At 41.2% G+C, this 19,711-nt stretch overlaps 1 protein-coding gene across 3 annotated transcripts in view; it reads right to left on the bottom strand.

Annotated features, from left to right (window-relative positions):
• LOC106577124 (attractin-like protein 1) overlaps nucleotides 1–19,711 on the bottom strand; it is a 355,235-nt gene that overhangs the window by 195,597 nt on the left and 139,927 nt on the right. For all 3 annotated transcript variants that reach the window (XM_014154875.2, XM_014154874.2, XM_014154877.2), the window contains one exon: nucleotides 11,220–11,313. In XM_014154875.2, coding sequence (XP_014010350.1) covers nucleotides 11,220–11,313 — 94 coding nt within the window. The remainder of the gene's footprint in view (nucleotides 1–11,219; nucleotides 11,314–19,711) is intronic.

The following is a 19,711-nucleotide window of genomic DNA, read 5'->3' on the forward strand; positions in this document are numbered from 1 at the left end:
TTATTTTTAATACATTTACAAAAATGTCTAAAAACCTGTTGTTTTCACTTTTTCATTATTAGGTATTGTGTGGAGATTAATAAGATTTGTGTTTTATTTGTATACATTTTAGAATAAGGCTGTAATGTAACAAAATGTGGAAAAAGTCAAGGGATCTGAATACCTTCAGATTGTATAACACAATCACTGTTCTCAAAAAAAGCCTGCACCACGTAGTGGTTTAGAGTAACCTTGGCTACAGGCTATATCAGATAACCTACATTTCTTCTCCTTTCTTTGCACAGGAAAATGTGTCCTTTATTTAGACATTTCATGCAATTCTACTACACTTCATATGGAGACATTAGCCGAATATGTTTTTCTATGACAAAAATGACAGGGTAGCCTATTCTGCTGACACTGACAAACAGACCAATAAAAACAACGCTGTCTGATGCATATAATCGGCCTACGAAAAGAGGAGACAAATACATCTAACCTGGAGGGGGAAATTATTGTCCAAAAACAAACAAAAGTGGCACTGACCTAATGATAAAGACCGTGAATATGCATACGCAACAGGGATATGGCCGAAGTTCTCCGCTGGTGCCAATACTTTCCACTCAATTAAGTTCCGAATTTTGAGAAGAAGACAGATTGGAGTCTTTTCATTGTCTTCTCTTTACAGCAATAGCCGTTTGTTTTCCAAACTTTTTTTCCGCTTTTGAATATTTAAATATTGCGATTTGCCTGGCTGGGTCTCTCTGCTTTTCACTGACAGTCGCAACTCAATCATCTACTTGGTATTTGCAGCGCGTTCTGCCCAAAATTACAGACCCTTCCGACTGTAACCTAGGCAATGCGAATTAAAACAATCCACCATTTTCTTTTTTAAGAAGCTAATGATCCTCTGTGGCCAAATCATGCTTTCAGGTGTAGTAGCCTATTTTGAATGATTTTATGTATTTCTGTATTGACAGAAGTAAGCTAATTAGGCTTTATAATTTTGACTTTAGGGACAGCTTAGTATTCTAACATCTTCAAATCGCTCATCGCACGCTGTTGCATCAGAGTTGCATGTTCTGTTAAGATGAATTACCTTAAACTGAATGGGATTCCTGTCATTCTGAGAACCGTGGGTGGACGCCCTAATCAGGTTACACAAACAATGCATATGGTTCCAGTAAATATCTTACATTTCTGGTAAATTAAAATGCTGCCGGTCAAATGTCCGGCGCCAAATTTTCTTAACGGAAACCCTGACACACACACACACACACACACACACACACACACACACACACACACACACACACACACACACACACACACACACACACACACACACACACACACCTGCACATGCAAGCACGCACACACACTGAAATTGAAAACAGGGAAGCATTCCAGAGGTTGAAAAGCATCTTGCTGTGTGACAGGAGTTGAGATAAGAATAGGAATTGGATTTCTTTCCTTCTTGTTCCAATTTGGCTGTGTGGCCTAGATCCACAGCCCTCCCCTGGCACTACAATGACCCTACAGTAACTACGTAACCCACTAACCTCACCCGATGACCTCCCACCCTGGACACTGACCACTGAACCCACACAGCATCAGGCTCCATACTTTATTCCCCTGCTCTATGTGTGACTGGAAACCAATCATGCGTCCCGCCTCGCACCATGTGCCCAGCTCCTGGCAATCAGACATAGGCAACGGTGCAGAGACAAAATACTGCACAACAGTCTGTTTGTGAGACAGAGAGCGAGACAGAGAGTGAGACAGAGAGTGAGACAGAGAGCGCGAGAGAGAAAGAGTAATGTGTGCAAGTGGACCTGCATGGGTCCTTTTTTCTCCCTTTTTCATCTTGCAAGTGGAAATGAAGGAAGGACACAATTCATTCTTCATACACTCCCCTCCATATCTATTTGGACAGTTCATTTGGCTCTATACTCCAGCATTTTGGATTTGAGATGAAATGTTTCATATGAGGTGACAGTAGAGAATGTCACCTTTTATTTGAGTGCATTTGTATACATACAGTATCTGTTTTACCATTTAGAAATGAAAGCACTTAATGTACAGTATCTACACTGAACAAAAATATAAACGCAACATGTAAAGTGTTGATCCCATGTTTCATGTGCTGAAATAAAAGATCCCAGAAATGTTCCATAACCACAAAAAGGTTATTTCTCTCAACTGTTGTGCACACATTTGTTTATATCCCTGTTAGTGAGCATTTCTCCTTTGCCAAGATATTCCATCCACCTGACAGATGTGGCATATCAAGAAGCTGATTAAACAGCATGATCATTACGCAGGTGCACCTTGTCCTGGGGACAAAATGTGCAGTTTTGTCACAACACAATGCCACAGATGTCTCAAGTTTTGAGGCAGCCTACGGAGGGCTTGGGTTTTAAAAATATGAAACAGAAAATACAAACAATTGTTTGAGGAAAATAACTTCTAAATACAAGGTTCTCTTGTTTCATGATGGGTATGGACACGTGGGCTACATCATGGAGGTTTTACGCACGTCCAAAGCATGGCTAAATAATGTAGGCCTGCCTACAATAACATTTTATTAAATCAATATTGGTCACATACACGTGTTAAGCAGATGTTATTGCGGGTGTTGTGAAATACTTGTAACAGAGACAGCATACATACCTACAGTGCATTCGAAAGTATTCAGACCCCTTCACTCTTTACACATTTTGTTACGTTACAGCCTTATTCCCCCTAATAAATCTACACTATGGCTGTTCCTGAATAAAAAAGATCTCAGCTGACCAAGAGTTGTCTGTTCTTTCGACGAAATCGATTGGTTGACATGTTTAAATGTGGATTTTTCCATATATTGACACATCCTATGTGTTTAATCAAATCAACTATATTCACTGAGCTTGTCTGATGCTTTAAGCACACGGTTTTATTAAATAATTAAGACACACAAATGACTAGAGGGAGTCTGACGAGCAATTGATTTGATTGTGCTGACTTGAAGAGCTGTGTAAAAAAAAAGAAAAGACAGCAAGTGACTATGTAACTAGCACCAATTGTCTCCCTCTACTCCCTGCTGCAGCAACCACCATAGAACATCAGCGTTTATCGCGCTGTCCATGTTGCTGAAGCTGCAACATACCGTAAATTCTGGACTATAATTCTCAACTTTTTTCAGCAGAATGTGGAGATGAGAAAACAGCCCTTGGCTTATTGTCGAAAAAAAGTGAGGAGAGAAAACCCGAACTTAATTAGATCTCTAATCAATAGCCTAACTTAAATGTGCTTGGCTTTATAAATCATCAATATTTCTACATAAACAAAGACAGATCCTGCTTCTGTTGCCTGTTTGAGTGTTTGTTTAATAGCATACTGATTCCGTAAGCACCAAATCTCACGCAACGACATGTTATGTAAACAATTTCACAAATTTGGCTGTTTTTAATCTTTGCTTTGCTGTAATAAAGGCTTTAGAATGTTCAGTCAAATAAATAATCTAACATAAATCATGTAGCAGATATAGGATATGGTAGAAAGAGTATGTGGTCTTTTCGTGGACCAGGCTCGATTTGGTCCAAACATAGACGTCTATAAGTACAGAGAGATCCTTGATGAAAACCCGGTCCAGAGTGCTCAGAACCTCAGACTGGGGCAAAGGTTCACCTTCCAACAGGACAACAACCCTAAGCACACAGCAAAGACAACGCAGGAGTGGCTTGTCCTTGAGTGGCCCAGCCAAAACCCGGACTTGAACCCGCTCGAACATCTCTGGAGAAAGTTGAAAATAGCTGTGCAGCCACGCTCCCCATCCAACCTGACAGAGCTTGAGAGGATCTGAGGACCTGTCCCTGACCTGCTGTTTTCAACTCTCTAGAAACAGCAGGAGCGGTAGAGACACTCTCAATGATCGGCTATGAAAAGCCAACTGACATTTACTCGAGGTGCTGACTTGTTGCATCCTCGACAACTGTGATTATTATTATTTGACCATGCTGGTCATTTATGAACATTTGAACATCTTGGCCATGTGCTGTTATAATCTCCACCCGGCACAGCCAGAAGAGGACTGGCCACCCCTCATAGCCTGGTTCTTCTAGGTTTCTTCCTAGGTTTTGGCCTTTCTAGGGAGTTTTTCCTAGCCACTGTGCTTCTACACCTGCATTGCTTTCTGTTTGGGGTTTTAGGCTGGGTTTCTGTACAGCACTTTGAGATATCAGCTGATGTAAGAAGGGCTATATAAATAAATTTGATCTGCAGAGAAGAATGGGAGAAACTCCCCAAAGACAGGTGTGGCAAGCTTGCAGCATCATACCCAAGAAGACTCAAGGTTGTAATCACTGCCAAAGGTGCTTCAGAGTAAAGTAATACTTATATAAATGTGATATTTCAGTTGCTTATTTTTAATATATTAGCAAAGAATAAAAAAAAAAATAATCATTTTGCTTTGTCATTATGGGGTACTGTGTGTAGATTGATGAGGAAAAAAATACAAATGTAATACATTTTAGAATAAGGCTGTAACAAAATGTGGAAAATGTCAAGGGGTCTGAATACTTCCCGAATGCACTGTAGATAAAAAGGGAATGTCAGCTAATTTTTGCTCCTCTCAAACTTGATAATAAAGCTTTTAATAAAGCTTTGATGATGAAGATTCATTTCCAAGAGGTCTCACAAGCTAAACACTTTATCAACGGTCTTGACCAGCATATACTTGATTACATTTGGCAGGACAAAAAGAAAACTGCCTTCATTGAGAGGAGGGGGAGGCTATGCTTAGTTTTTAATCAAATAAAACAAAATGGGGAAAGAAAATTACTGTTTTATGTTTCAGCGAGCTGATATAATTGCATTTATTTATTTTATTTAACCTCTATTTAACTAGGAAAGTCAGTTAAGAACAAATTCTTATTTACAATGACGGCCTACACCGGCCAAACCCTAACCCAGACGACGCTGGGCCAATTGTGCACTGCCCTATGGGAATCCCAATCACGGCTGGTTGTGATTAGAACAAGTAAATTGCCGAACCTGGCGTTAGGGGTGTAAAATGCCAGTGCGACAGTTTTTACATGACAAAATTGCTAACTAATGTGCGTTTGAAACTAACCGCCTTAACGCCAACCGAACACAGAACCCTAAATGCACTATGCATTATGTGGGTTGAATGCTGTATAACAATAAAACTATTCATAACATGATGTTCCATGATGGTAGAGACTGTCCATTACTGCTTATCACTTATTAATCATAATTCATTCACATTACTTTAATAAAATGTGTTTTATTTGATGAATATAATTTCATCTCATCTCTAAAGCTCTGCTGCTGTCTGACAAAAATCACTATTTTAGGAGTTATTAAAAGTAAATAAGGCATATTTTTATGACTGCTGAATACCAACTATCAATCACATTTTCAGGATCATGAAGCAGCTGTTTTCTATCCCTCTCGATCTCGTGTTCTCTTCTCATTCGCCTGGTCTGCTCCACACCGTTGTCTCTTCTCAGTCACCTGGTCTGCTCCACACCGTTGTCTCTTCTCATTCGCCTGGTCTGCTCCACACCGTTGTCTCTTCTCATTCGCCTGGTCTGCTCCACACGTTGTTTTCTCAGTCGCCTGGTCTGCTCACACCGTTGTCTCTTCTCATTCGCCTGGTCTGCTCCACACGTTGTCTCTTCTCATTCGCCTGGTCTGCTCCACACCGTTGTCTCTTCTCATTCGCCTGGTCTGCTCCACACCGTTGTCTCTTCTCATTCGCCTGGTCTGCTCCACACCGTTGTCTCTTCTCATTCGCCTGGTCTGCTCCACACCGTTGTCTCTTCTCATTCGCCTGGTCTGCTCCACACCGTTGTCTCTTCTCATTCGCCTGGTCTGCTCCACACCGTTGTCTCTTCTCAGTCACCTGGTCTGCTCCACACCGTTGTCTCTTCTCAGTCACCTGGTCTGCTCCACACCATTCTTATTATAGCTCAGTACTCAGCACACGTGAATATCCACGAGAATAAAGAAATGTTCAGAAACATCTTCTATTCTTACTTACAACAAAAGTGACAGAACATAATACAAAACAGAACCAAAACAAACCACTAATACATCCAACAAGTTGTGCAAGGAATATGGGACCAAATACTCAACTTTGGACTATTTCAAAACACTCACTATATGTGAATTTTTCCAAACAATTATGACTTCTTCAAATGGGGGGACAAGATACATTTCAAGTCAGAAGTTCACATACACCTTAGCCAAATACATTTAAACTCAGTTTTTCACAATTCCTGACATTTAATTCTAGTAAAAATCCTCATAATGCCATCTATTTTGTAAAGTGTACCAGTCCCTCCTGCAGCAAAGCACTCCCACAACATGATGCTGCCACCCCCGTGCTTCACGGTTGGGATGGTGTTCTTCGGCTTGCAAGCATCCCCCTTTTTTCTCCAAACATAACAATGGTAATTATGGCCAAACAGTTCTATTTTTTGTTTCATCAGACCAGAGGACATTTCTCCAAAAACTACAATCGTTGTCCCCATGTGCATTGCAAACCGTAGTCCCATTGTGTTGTAGCAGTGGCTTCTCCCTTGCTGAGCGGCCTTTCAGGTTATGTCGATATAGGATTCGTTTTACTGTGGATATAGATACTTTTGTTCCTGTTTCCTCCAGCATCTTCACAAGGTCCTTTGCTGTTGTTCTGGAATTGATTTGCACTTTTCGCACCAAAGTACGTTCATCTCTAGGAGACAGAACGTGTCTCCTTCCAAATTTTTAAAGGCACAGTCATCTTAGTGCATGTAAACTTCTGACCCACTGGAATTGTGATACAGTGAATTATAAGTGAAATAATCTGTCTGTAAACAATTGTTGGAAAAATGACTTGTGTCATGCACAAAGTAGATGTCCTAACCGACTTGCCAAAACTATAGTTTGTTAATTAACAAGAAATTTGTGGAGTGGTTGAAAAATTTGTTTTAATTACTCCAACATAAGTGTATGTAAACTTCCGACTTCAACTGTACATAAAATGTTTTCATTTCTAAATGGTAAAACAGATATGTATGAAAATAAAACCTTAGATTCTGTACTGAAATTCTGGAGCATAGATCCAAATATTTAGCTTTCGCTTCAATGTCCTAATACATTTGGAGAAGAGTGTAAAATATATGTGTGTGTGTGTGTGTAGGCTTTGTACAGTGGGCCAGCAAGCATGATGTCCACACTGCAGATCTAAGCAGAGAAAGGCACTGTGAGCCAACGCTGGAGCAAAGGACGACAAACCCCCCCCCCCCAACCACTCCTGGCCTTGCTTACTCTTATGTGACATTTCAGAGAACATATCACACACACATACATACAGATAAGGCTGACAAACACACACACTCACTATACTTACATCTACAAAGATAAAGTAATACATCACACTCTCACGCACAACACGCACACACACACATACGCCACACACACAAACAGTTTCAGTCTGGCATTCTCAGAGGAACCCTGCTCTTGCTAATGGTTCCTTTATTGCAGCCAGTCAGAGTGTGCACATCTGCTGAAGCAGAGAGACGGGGGCCTTACCGCCAGCCCAGGGGAAATCGATCGTTCATAATCAAAATGGCAAATAAATGTCTTCCATTACACACAGCCATTTTGAGAAAGCTCTCTGGAAAAAAATAAATAATAGTTTTGACGGCGAAAGCATGATGGGAAGCGTACGTGACAAATCAAGGAGTCGCACAGCGCAGGCAGTGCAGGGAACAAATATAAATACACGCGGGAAGTCAACTGCTCCCACTCACAACACTTCAAGACTGAGTGAAGGACGACTAATGAATATGGGAAAGTGGGGATGAGGGAAATTATTTTCCCAAGTTGCTGACAAATGTCAAAATTTGTGGAAAACAGTGACCGTCCACATTCACCATTCCCCAACTTTTCGATTTGAGTGTGATTACGAGTTTTGCGGGTTAAAAACAACATTTGTGCCATGCATGGTTTAATCAATCTCACGTTGAATCTCTTTTTCTGTGGCCTAGTTTCATACCGTTAACATATTTTTTGAGGAGTCATGAAGCTACTGTAAACAAGCAATTTGGTTTAGATTGAATAGGGCATTCAGTGTGGGCAGAAACATCTAACTGCCCAGACATTTTTGATGATCAGCACTTTGAACATCAGAAACACCTCAATCAACTTCTACTATTCATAATTTCCCCTCATCTCAGCAGCCTAAAACTGTTAACCAGAACAAACAAATACACATCTAAAATCAGCGGTTTACATTTGTTTCCTTGATGTAAAACTCTTTTCGAATCTAATCCGAAATTGCAATCTATTCATAAAACAAAAACCCACAAATCAGCCTGTGTAAGTGCTCTGCTTGACATGGAAAGAAAAGCTTGTGTTTATACGTCGAGTCATCGTCCCCTTGGTCAGTTGTGTAACTCATGACAGTCACATGGTAATAATGTGTGTGCAGTATGAAATGAGGCTTGCTCTAATGTGACAGGTACTTTATAGCTGAGACCAAATGCTGTTTTCGAGTGTGAATGCGCGCGTGCAGGAAAGCGCACAGCTTGATAGTCCTGTAAAAGGAGCAACGGTCAAATGGTAATGACAGAGAGATGTCCCTTTTGGAAAACAAAACCTTCTCACTCATATTCAAAGCATTAAAAAGACACTGCTACAAAATACATGTGCACACATGACTTGACATTCACAGAGAAACGATAATACACAATATATGCATGCACTCATTCTCTTAATAAATCTCTCAATCCCTCGGACACCTGCACACACAGGAGCCCTCCAGAGTTGAGCAGGCCTCATTAGAACATAACAGTACCAGTGACAGCAGTGCACTTCTCCACTCCAGGATTTATTGATGCAGCATTTTTCACCCTGCCTTTACCGCACCGGTGAAAGCACTTAGGGGTATTATAGTGCAGCACAGGGCCAGCCTGGCACTCTGATGGCACAAACAAACACACTGGGTGCTGCGCCCCCTGTGCCAACCCCATTACTGGTATTAAAGCCTTGGCTAAGGCCCCAAACGCACATTAACAAAGGGCCAAATTGCTGACACTGCAAGGGGGTTCAGAGAGGGTACAGCCCCACAACTCATCCCCAACTAGTGGGATATACCATTGACATTGTAGGAGCTAGAATCATCCTACATCAAATAAGGTTCTTGAGAGCGATGCCATAGGGGAACCATTTGATGGGTCTCTGAATAACCATAAATGGGATGGTTCATTGAAGAACCATACAAAAGTCCAAAACCAGAATCAGAAATGAATAGCCCTGCTGTAGGGTTTTAAACCTTATTTGCATATTTCCCAGGGTGCTTGCACCACGTACTCTCACTACTGGTGTCCTCCAGGGTTCAGTTCTAGGCCCTCGCTTGGCTCTGTCATATCCTCACATGGTCTCTCCTATCATTGCTATGTGGATGATACTCAACTACCTTTCTCCTTCCCCCCTACTGACACCCAGGTGGCGACACGCATCTCTGCGTGCCTGGCAGATATCTCAACTTGGACGTCGGCCCACCACCTCAAACTCAACAAGTCGGAACTGCTCTTCCTCTCGGGGAAGGCCTGCCCGCTCAAAGACCTCTCCATCATGGTTGACAACTCCACAGTGTTGCCCTCCCAGAGTGCAAAGAACCTTGGCGTGACCCTGGACAACACCCTGTCATTCTTTGCAAACATCAAAGCAGTGATCTGCTCCTGCAGGTTCATGCTCTACAACATCCGTAGAGTGCAACCCTACCTCACACAGGAAGCGGTCCTAGTCCAGGCACTTGTCATCTCCCATCTGGACTACTGCAACTCGCTGTTGGCTGGGCTGCCCACTTGTGCCATCAGACCCCTGCAATTTATCCAGAACGCTGCAGCCCGCCTAGCTTTCAACCTTCCCAAGTTCTCGCATGTCACCCCGCTCCTCTGCACACTCCACTGCCTTCTAGTCGAAGCTCGCATCCACTACAAGACCATGGTACTTGCCTACGGAGCAGCAAGAGGACCTGCCCCTCCGTACCTTCAACCTATGCTCAAACCCTACACCCCAACCCCAGCACTCTGTTCTGCCACCTCAGGTCTCTTGGCTCTCCCACCCCTACGGGAGGGCAGCTCCCGCTCAGCCCAGTCCAAGCTTTTCTCTGTCCTGGCACCCCAACGATGGGACCAGTTTCCCCCTGAAGCTAGGACAGCAAAGTTCCTGCCACTCTTCCAAAAATACCTGATACACTACCTCTTCAAACAGTATCTTAAATAATCCTCCTCTTCACCTCAACCCCCCTTCTAGCACTGACTCTACGGATAGCTACGTTATTGAGGAAACATGTACTTTCTATGCCTGTGATATGTGGTTGTCCCACCTAGCTATCTTATGATGATTGAACTAACTATACGTCGCTCTGGATAAGAGCATCTGCTAAATGACTACAATGTAAATGTACCTTTCCAGTGAATTTACCAGTACCACCCATGACTGTGTTTGTAGTGATGAGTATTAAACCTGTCACCTGTGATAAAAAGAAGTGCACTATGGTACACAGAATCCAAGGGTTTTAAAGTAGAGCTGGCAGGAAGGTTGCCTGTACAAACTGTTTCCTGCTGTTTAGAGAGAGGCGTGATCTATTTCTATATTCAAAAGGCACTCACACATCTGAGCTATCTTTGTTGCAGGTGCATGGTAACAATGGAATAACACGAGAGAAAAAAAGAAGAAATCTTTACGTAAAGTTTAATAAAGAGCAGTGATACTAGCAAGAAGTGTGCCGGTTCCTCCTCATGATCTATTTCTATAAAACAAGCCCACTTTAAATCTCAGCTTCTTAACTAGCTCATCCGTATGTTTTTTAAACGGCACATTTTTGTCAATCCAAAAGCCAAGATATTTATAGGCAGGAACCGGCTCGATGAGAACCATCCAATGCATAAATGTGTAAACCATCATATTTCTACAAGAATGAAAAAACAACACACAGATTTTTTCCTGCATTAAGTACCAAAATGGGCCTTTCAGATTTTCTGATGAACAGTAGATGCCATGTCAAGAACCCCACCCTTAACTCAAAGGTTATTTATTTGGTAAGAGTTCTCCAAGGAACCTTAAGAGTTGAGGAACAAGCATTTAAGAACCTTAATTTTCTACAGTATATGTCTCGTAGTGGAATGATGCAAAAAGGTTAACAAACATTAACTGTACATTAAGGCATAAAACATCGTACTCACAGCTGGCACTGGTCTCCCTTGATTCCCTTGGTTTGGCAGTAGCACTTCCCTGTTGACACCTGGCACAGATTGGCATGTCCGTTGCACTTGCAGGCTACCATGGTCAAAGAAAACAAATGGAGGAGAAAGAGAGAGGAAAACACCGTCAGTCATCTCACAATGATGCACAACACACAACCCAGTGAGTCAGCCAGTTAGACAGGAGAGTGACAGGACTGAATACGGCCCGTAGCTCTGGGCCATATCTGAATGATGCAACATCTTCTTGGACCGTTCTGCTTATGACTAATTACCATACTCTCTGGTGCCAAAAGGGTCAAGACTGGTGTCCTCACCTAACCCTAAGGTCAGTGACCTTGGGTTAGCCAGAGAGGAGTGACAGTGAGTCACATAATTTGATGCTTGCAGAGGGCAAAACAGCATTGAATATAAACATATTGCACACTCAAGAGCAACATTGGGCAGATACAGTTTGAATGATTACAGCAAGTCAATGCTTAAATCATGACTGTTAGCTTCTGCATATATGCTGACCAGAAAACGTGGGGATACAATGATAAGATGGAAATGATGTGACTGGTAATGTTTATAGTTATTCATTCTGAGCAATCCAAGGGAGTGCAGAGGGCAGAACAAAGGTTCAGAGCACTCAGGTCAGGGTAACGTGGGGCATAGAAATTAGAATGAGAACAAACTTCTCGTGCCATTATGAGTCTAAGTACATGATTGTACTGAGGTAAACAACAAGTAGTCGTGGGAAAGGGAATTGTATTTCACTGTAGGTAAATAAAAAGTTCCATCCTCCATGAAAGTTTTGAAAGACTGCGGGAGAGTGAATGTCTGAAAAGGACAGAGAGAGAAATTCCCCACAAAATGAGGATAAAAAAAATAACATAATTTTGGTGATTTCCATAAAATGTTAACCACAGATGGGTCCTTTGGAGGAAGGATTGTTGACATACAGAACCAGTCAAAAGGTTGGGACACACCTCATTCAAGGGTATTTCTTTATTTTTTACTATTTTCTAGATTGCAGAATAATAGTGAATACATCAAAACTATTAAATAACACATATGGAATCATGTAGTAACCACAAAAATGTTAAATATATTTTTATTTGAGATTCTTCAAAGTAGCCACCCTTTGCCTTGATGACAACTTTGCACAACAGGTGTGCCATGTTAAAAGTTCATTTGTCACTGCATTGCAGTGCTAGCTGTGCCACTAAAGATTCTGGGTTTGGTGTTTCCTTCGACACATTGGTGCGGCTTTGTTGGGTTGTGTGAGGAGGACGCACAGCTCTCGACCTTCACCTCTCCTGAGTCCGTACGGGAGTTGCAGTGATGAGACAAGACTAACTACCAATTGGATACCACGAAATTGGGGAGGAAAAAGGGGTAAAAAAAAGTAAAAAATAGTTTGTGGAATTTCTTTCCTTGTTAATGTGTTTGAGCCAATCAGTTGTGTTGTGACAAGGTATTTAACTTTTTATAATAAAGTTCAAGTCAGTTAAAAACCAAATTCTTATTTACAAATGACGGCTTCCCCACCCAAACCCTAACAACGCTGGGCCAATTGTGTGCCGCCCTATGGGACTCCCAATTACGGCCGGTTGTGATACAGCCTGGAATCGAACAAGGATCTGTAGTGACACCTCTAGCACTGAGATGCAGTGCCTTAGACCGCTGTGCCACTTGGGAGCCCTGGTAGGGGTGGTATATAGAAGATAGCACTATTTGGTAAAAGACCAAGTCCATATTACGGAAAGAACGGGTCGAATAAGCAAAGAGAAATGACAGCCCATCATTACTTTAAGACTTGAAGGTCAGTCAATACGGAACATTTCACGAACTTTGAAAGTTTCTTGAAGTGCAGTCACAAAAACTCTCCAACCTATGATGAAACTGGCTCTCATGAGGATTGTCACAGGAAAGGAAGACCCAAAGTTACCTCTGCTGCAGAGGATAAGTTCATTAGAGTTACCAGCCTCAGATTGCAGCCCAAATAAATGCTTCATAGAGTTCAAGTAAAAGACACATCAACAGCAACTGCTCAGAGGAGACTGCGTGAATCAGGCCTTCATGGTCTAATTACTGCAAAGAAACCACTACTAAAAGAACACCAATAATAAGAAGAGACTTGCTTGGGCCAAGAAAAACAAGCAATGGACATTAGACTGGTGGAAATCTGTCCCTTGGTCTGGAGTCCAAATTTGAGATTTTTTGTTCTAACCGCCTTGAACGGATGATCTCCGCATGTGTGGTTCACCCCGTGAAGAATGGAGGTGGTGGTGTGATGGTACTTTGCTGGTGACACGGTCTGTGATTTATTTAGAATTCAAGGCACACTTAATCAGCTTGGCTACCACAGCATTCTACGCCATCCCATCTGATTTGCACTTAGTGAGACTATCATTTGTTTTTCAACAGGACAATGACCCAACAAACCTCCAGGCTGTGTAAGGGCTATTAGACCAAGGAGAGTGATGGAGTGCTGCATCAGATGACCTGGCCTCCACAAATCACCGAACCTCAACCCAATTGAGATGGTTTGGCTTGAGTTGGACCGCAGAGTGAAGGAAAAGCAGCCAAGAAGTGCTCAGCATATATGTGGGAACTCCTTCAAGACAGTTAGAAAAGCATTCCAGGTGAAACTGGTTGAGAGAATGTCAAGAGTGTGCAAAGCTGTCAAGGCAAAGGGTGGCTGCTTTGAATAATCTAAAATATATTTTGATTTGTTTAACACTATTTTGGTTACTACATGATTACATATATGTTATTTCATAGTTTTGATGTCTTTACTATTATTTTACAATGTAGAAAATAGTAAAAATAAAGAAAAACCCTTGAATGAGAAGGTGTCCAAACTTTTGACTGGTACTGTATATATATTTTTTTGTCGAGCAGTAGTATATATATAAAATTAGGGCTGACCCCAATTATTAGACTGGTCGATTGTTTAGTCGATAGGCTGTTGGTTGACCAAGTTATTTCTTTTGTTGAGGATGTGTGTGTATATATATATATATATATATATATATATATACATACACATCCTCAACAATTTTTTTTTACTTGGTCAACCAACAGCCTATCGACTAAACAATCGACCAGTCTAATAATTTGGGTCAGCCCTAATAGAGCCTTAGAAAAAAACATCCCATTAGAGATGTACTTTAGTAGCCAACATAAAGTCAAACCCCACTGTGATACGCCTGACACTGACATGTAAAACTAGACCCTCCTCCATACCGCTTTTATGTTCTATAGGAGGCACAGAACCCAGTGACGTCCACCACTAACTAACTACTGCAGCAGCAATAGAGACATGCCACTTCCCTTCCACTGTCTGTCCTATTTACAGAGAAACACAGAGATGGAGCAAAATAATGAAATAAACAGAGAAAATACAATGAGGATTTTGTTTTGGGAGGCGGTGCAGCTTGTTATCTTTGGGGCTTATGCTCTCTCAGGTGTCTCGCTCTCTCAGGTGTCTCGCTCTCTCAGGTGTCTCGCTCTCTCAGTGTCTCGCTCATAATATGTATATTTATATACAGGGCACATTTGTAAAAAAGACTTAGGTCTTAATATGTCTTCCCTGTTAAAATAAAGGTTACATCAAAATGTGTATCTCTCCCTCCTCCCTCTGTTGAACAAAGCCAAATATAGATGTTTTTCTCAGATGTAACTGACCAAATTGGAGCAGCTAAAACAGAGAAACGCTAACATTGCTCTTAATAAATACTTTTTCATGATACTATTCACTTGACAGCAAAGCCTGTCTTGTCTGTACAATGAGATATACTCCCCTCTCTCACAGCCCTAGTGGGAACTATCATACAGTACACTATAAACACTCCATCAAACATACCTGAACAACTCCCACACTTCCATAACCAACACAGCCATAACCAGATTATCTTTCATACACACAGGCATCCCAAGATGAAACACCTCCCCTTACACATTCATACCCAAAACAGAAAAGTCTAAATATATTTTCAGCTATACTGAATTTGCATTTTCCATTTTTGAGAAGAGTAAGACATGGGATTTCGCCAGTTGGAATTATTCCTAGCTAGACAGACAGTGTAGAAATAGTTGAACACAGTTTACAATACTCTGACTCGAGGTAGGCATTATGAATGTTCCAACATTCAGGCTCTGTGTAGATGATGTATGATACAGTACATTGTCTTAATCTGGTAGTAGCCACGATGAAAACGGAAGTAGAATAAATAATCATTGGTCCAGTGCAGGTATAGGTCGGTACAGTAGATTTGATTTGGATCTCTTTTAGTCCTCGTTTGGACTAATCTTCCAAGAGTCCTTAAAGATTAAAATACAATTTAGAATACGAACACATTTTCACATATAACACACTGTTACAAACAGACATAATACACTAACATATTGACCAGATAAATACTCAGTCTAAAAAGATATTGATTCTTCATCTACCAGTCAAGCACAACTTTCCTATGGGTTATATTTAAATGGTTTAAATCGAAATCTAAATGTTATTTTGCCTATTTCTCTTTTCTGTCTGGATAACACAATCTGTCTGGACAATCTATTCCTAGTATTTACTGAATGTCTGTCTCTTACCAACTGAATACCGTTGTGAATAGAGTTTGGCCGTTTTAAATGGTGTATATTATGAAATAAAATCTTGTTGATTTATGACCAACCAAGAGCATTGCGAATGACTACAACAGAAGAACCATATCTCCACCGTAAAACAATCCTTGCTGCTTTGTTCTGTGCAATCTGCAGCTTCCTAACTTCACTTGATTATGCATTTCCCCAGACCACAGAACAGTAGTTCACCTGACTCTCAATTAATGCTTGTGTTATTTGCTTAAGAATCTTTCCTGGTAAATATTTAGCTATCCTTCTGATCATGTGTGCTGTTTTTTTTTTTTTTACATAGATGAGTTATTTGAGACGACCATGATAAGCAGTTGTCTAGCTGCACTCCCAATAGTTTGGTTTCTGCCACTTCCTCAATTTGTACGCCCCCATACTTAACTGTATCCAATGCTGCGTTGGCCTTTTCCTAGTGGAACAGACCAACATAACTTTGGTTTTCATGGTGTTTAAAACAAGTTTATTCCGAAAAACCCACTCCCTGATATTCTCCAAATCTCCTTGTACAGCTTTCTGTACCTGTTGAACAGATTGTCTTGCTGTATAAATTGTAGTATCATCTGCAAATATAGTAGCTTGAATTTCAGATAAAGCATAAGGAAGGTCGTTGGTATATATTAAATAAAGAAGTGGCCCAAGGCAGCTGCCCTGCGGTATTCCACAGTTTAAAGCATGAGGGAAAGAAAATTAACCATTGATATAGGTGGACTGTTTCCTGTCAGTTAGATATGACTGTACCCAATTCAATGCCATCTCCTTAAAACTATAATGCATTCATTTTTTACAAATTATTTCATGATCCACTAAATCAAATGCTGCACTAAAATCTACAAAGTAGACTACATTGTCAAACTTCCAAATTGTCTAGTATGTGTTGTGTAACAGTGGGTTGACTCCTGTAGGCTGTATTGTACAGACAGGGAGCAGCCTGCAGGACTGTAGAGTGCCTCTCCTCTCTGTGCAGAGCAGACACTGAGGTGATTTATGGCTAAATTAGGACCTCTATGAATGTACTCACATTATAGGAGTAGAGTGGTGCAGAGTAGTGTGCTTCAGAGGCTGCTGTTCAGGCACTTAGACATGGAGATGTGATTTTTATTTTTATTTTTTATCTTTATTTTAACAGGGAAAACAGACTGAGACCTGGATCTCTTTTACGGCTGTGCCCTGTGTAAACATGTTGACATGTACAGTTTTAGGCATACAGACAAGAACATTTCAAACATACAAAACAAAGACACAATTCAACAGAAACAATCACAGACAACATCATATTGATCCTCCATAACATTTTTTAAATGGGCAAGGGACACCAGAGTGTCTAACTTAAGTTGGATCTGCAGTTTGTTCCATAAATAAGGTGCAAAGGAACTAAAGGCAGTCCTACCCAACTCTGTGGAGACTGCAGGAGTCTCTAATGTAATCCACATCTGTGATCTGGTTTTAAAATTAGTATATCTAGTGGAAATTAATGACGATATATATGGAGGTAGTTTTAAAAGAAGTGCTTTATAAATAAACAAGAGAGCATGTTGCTCTCGCCTCACAGATAGAGGCCCAACCCACATGTTGATATAGGATACAGTGATGAGTTTTGTAATTATCACCCGTGATAAACCTGAGTGCACAATGGTAAATAGCATCCAGTGGTTTTAATGTGTTTGCCGATGCATGCATATAGATAATATCACCATAATCTAAAACGGACATAAAAGTAGCCTGCACAATTTGTTTTCTATTTACAGAGGACAGACAAGCCCTGTTTCTGTAAAGGAACCCTATCTTGAATGTGAGCTTTTTTCCCAATTCAGTAACATGTTTTTTAAAAGAAAGCCTATCATCTAACCATACCCCTAAGTATTTATATGCAGAGACCTGTTTGATTTGAGTACCATCAAAGCTAGTGATTACAAAAGTGTTTCTAACAGAGTTTAGACCTAGAAAAAAACATGACATTTGTTTTCTTAGCATTTAAAATAAGTTTAAGCTGTAAAAGAGACCCCTGTAGTATCCTAAAATCAGACTCCAACTGCATTAAAGCTTGGTCCGCTGTTGGAGCAATAGAGTACATCACTGTGTCATCTGCATATAAATGGAATTTACAATATCTGACATCATCACCAATGTTGTTTATATAAAGTGAGAACAATAGTGGGCCAATTATTGAACCCTGAGGGACCCCTTTAAGTAACTGTAAGGGGTCAGACTTGACCCCGTCGACCATGACGGCCTGAGTTCTATCTTTAAGATAGTCATAAAACCATCGGCATCAGTGCCCAGTCCTATAGATGACAGCTTACTCAAAAGGATAGCATGGTCTACAGTGTCAAAAGCTTTTGACAAATCTACAAACAAACAACGCAGCACAGTGCTTTCTATCATCTAAGGCATTTGCAATATAATTTACAACAAGCATAGTGGCCGATGTGGTACTGTGTTTAGATCTAAAACCAGATTGATTGGTGCTAAGAATACTGTTAGCAGAAAGAAAAGATTGTAACGGTTTGTTGACTATAGATTCTAGGATCTTTGCCAGACAAGAAAGCCCAGAGATGGGTCGATAGTTATCCAAATCACTACCGTCACCTCCCACCTCCCTATACCACTACAGCAGGGCCTACTGTAGATATCACACACACACACACACACACGGCTATGCTTGCAGAAAAATGCATACAGTGTAGAGTAAATATACAGATGCATATTAGCGGACATACAGACAAACTGTGGTTGTCTACAGGGACTGCTTCTAAACTAAAGAGCTTAGAGCAGTTCTCAACAACGGACACATCTATACACAGCAGCAGGAGAAACCCCAATGCATCTTTTATAAGATCCACAAGTCTCTTCAGAAGACACAAAGGAACACTGTGACATGATGCAGCTCACACTTCTGAGCCCAGTTCTGAGACAACACAATGTGATAGGCTAGCTGATTGGCTACAGTGGCAGGGCTGACACTCCAGAGCCTCCCATACTGCACTCTGGTCCTGTGATACTCGACAAATCTTAGTGCAGTGGTCACCAACCGGTCGATCAAACATTTCTGTAAAAAAAGGGTTAGGGTCTCCTACATTCCTACTTCTTTTTTTAATTTGGTTTGCGCTGTTGGCGGTAGGTGCACTTGATTCAGCAGCCCTAGCACCAGGAAGGCAAAGTGTTCCCATGTTGAACCATTTCATGTGTCTAAAGGTAGAACTCTGGCTACCCGGCAGGCCCAGGGTGCAAATCAAGTGCACCTATAGGCCTACCGCTGGCCAATCAGATAGCTCAGATCACGGTGTCGGCAGTTTCCTCGAGCCATATACTGTGAAAAGAAGCCTCGAACGCACAGCAAAGTTGATGACAAAACTTTTAAAACCATGACTAGAGAGAGACTCAACGACTACAGCAAAGAGCTGCTGTTTTTATGAATAAGATCATGTTTAAGTTATTCATTAGTGTCAACACTTTGTTCAACAGTTTATGAGCCATAAAATGTGCGTTCTCCCTACTAATACTCACGCTGCAACCAGCACTGCAGCTGCAATGAATGAGTGTAGCAGCAAAGTGTTTCAATAAGCTAGCGTTATTATTACAGGCGTCTTTAATATCAAGGAGTATTTCACTTTCTCTGGTCATAGGAGTAACATGAATTGGTGCATGAGGCAGAAATAATGCAGTGCGACTTGAGTTTTGCCATCAGCTGAAAGACTGTGTCCCCTTTTCTCAGTGGAGGGAGGGAGAGTGGAGGGACGGTGAGTCAGGTGAGAGGCAGCCTCACTGCTGCTCCCTCCCTCCCCTCAGACTGACCATCAGATCCAGGCCCTCAGTCCAGTAAAAAAAATATATTTATATATTAT

The sequence above is a fragment of the Salmo salar genome, chromosome ssa18 (genome assembly GCF_905237065.1).
Source record: "Salmo salar chromosome ssa18, Ssal_v3.1, whole genome shotgun sequence".
Lineage (NCBI taxonomy): Eukaryota > Metazoa > Chordata > Actinopteri > Salmoniformes > Salmonidae > Salmo > Salmo salar.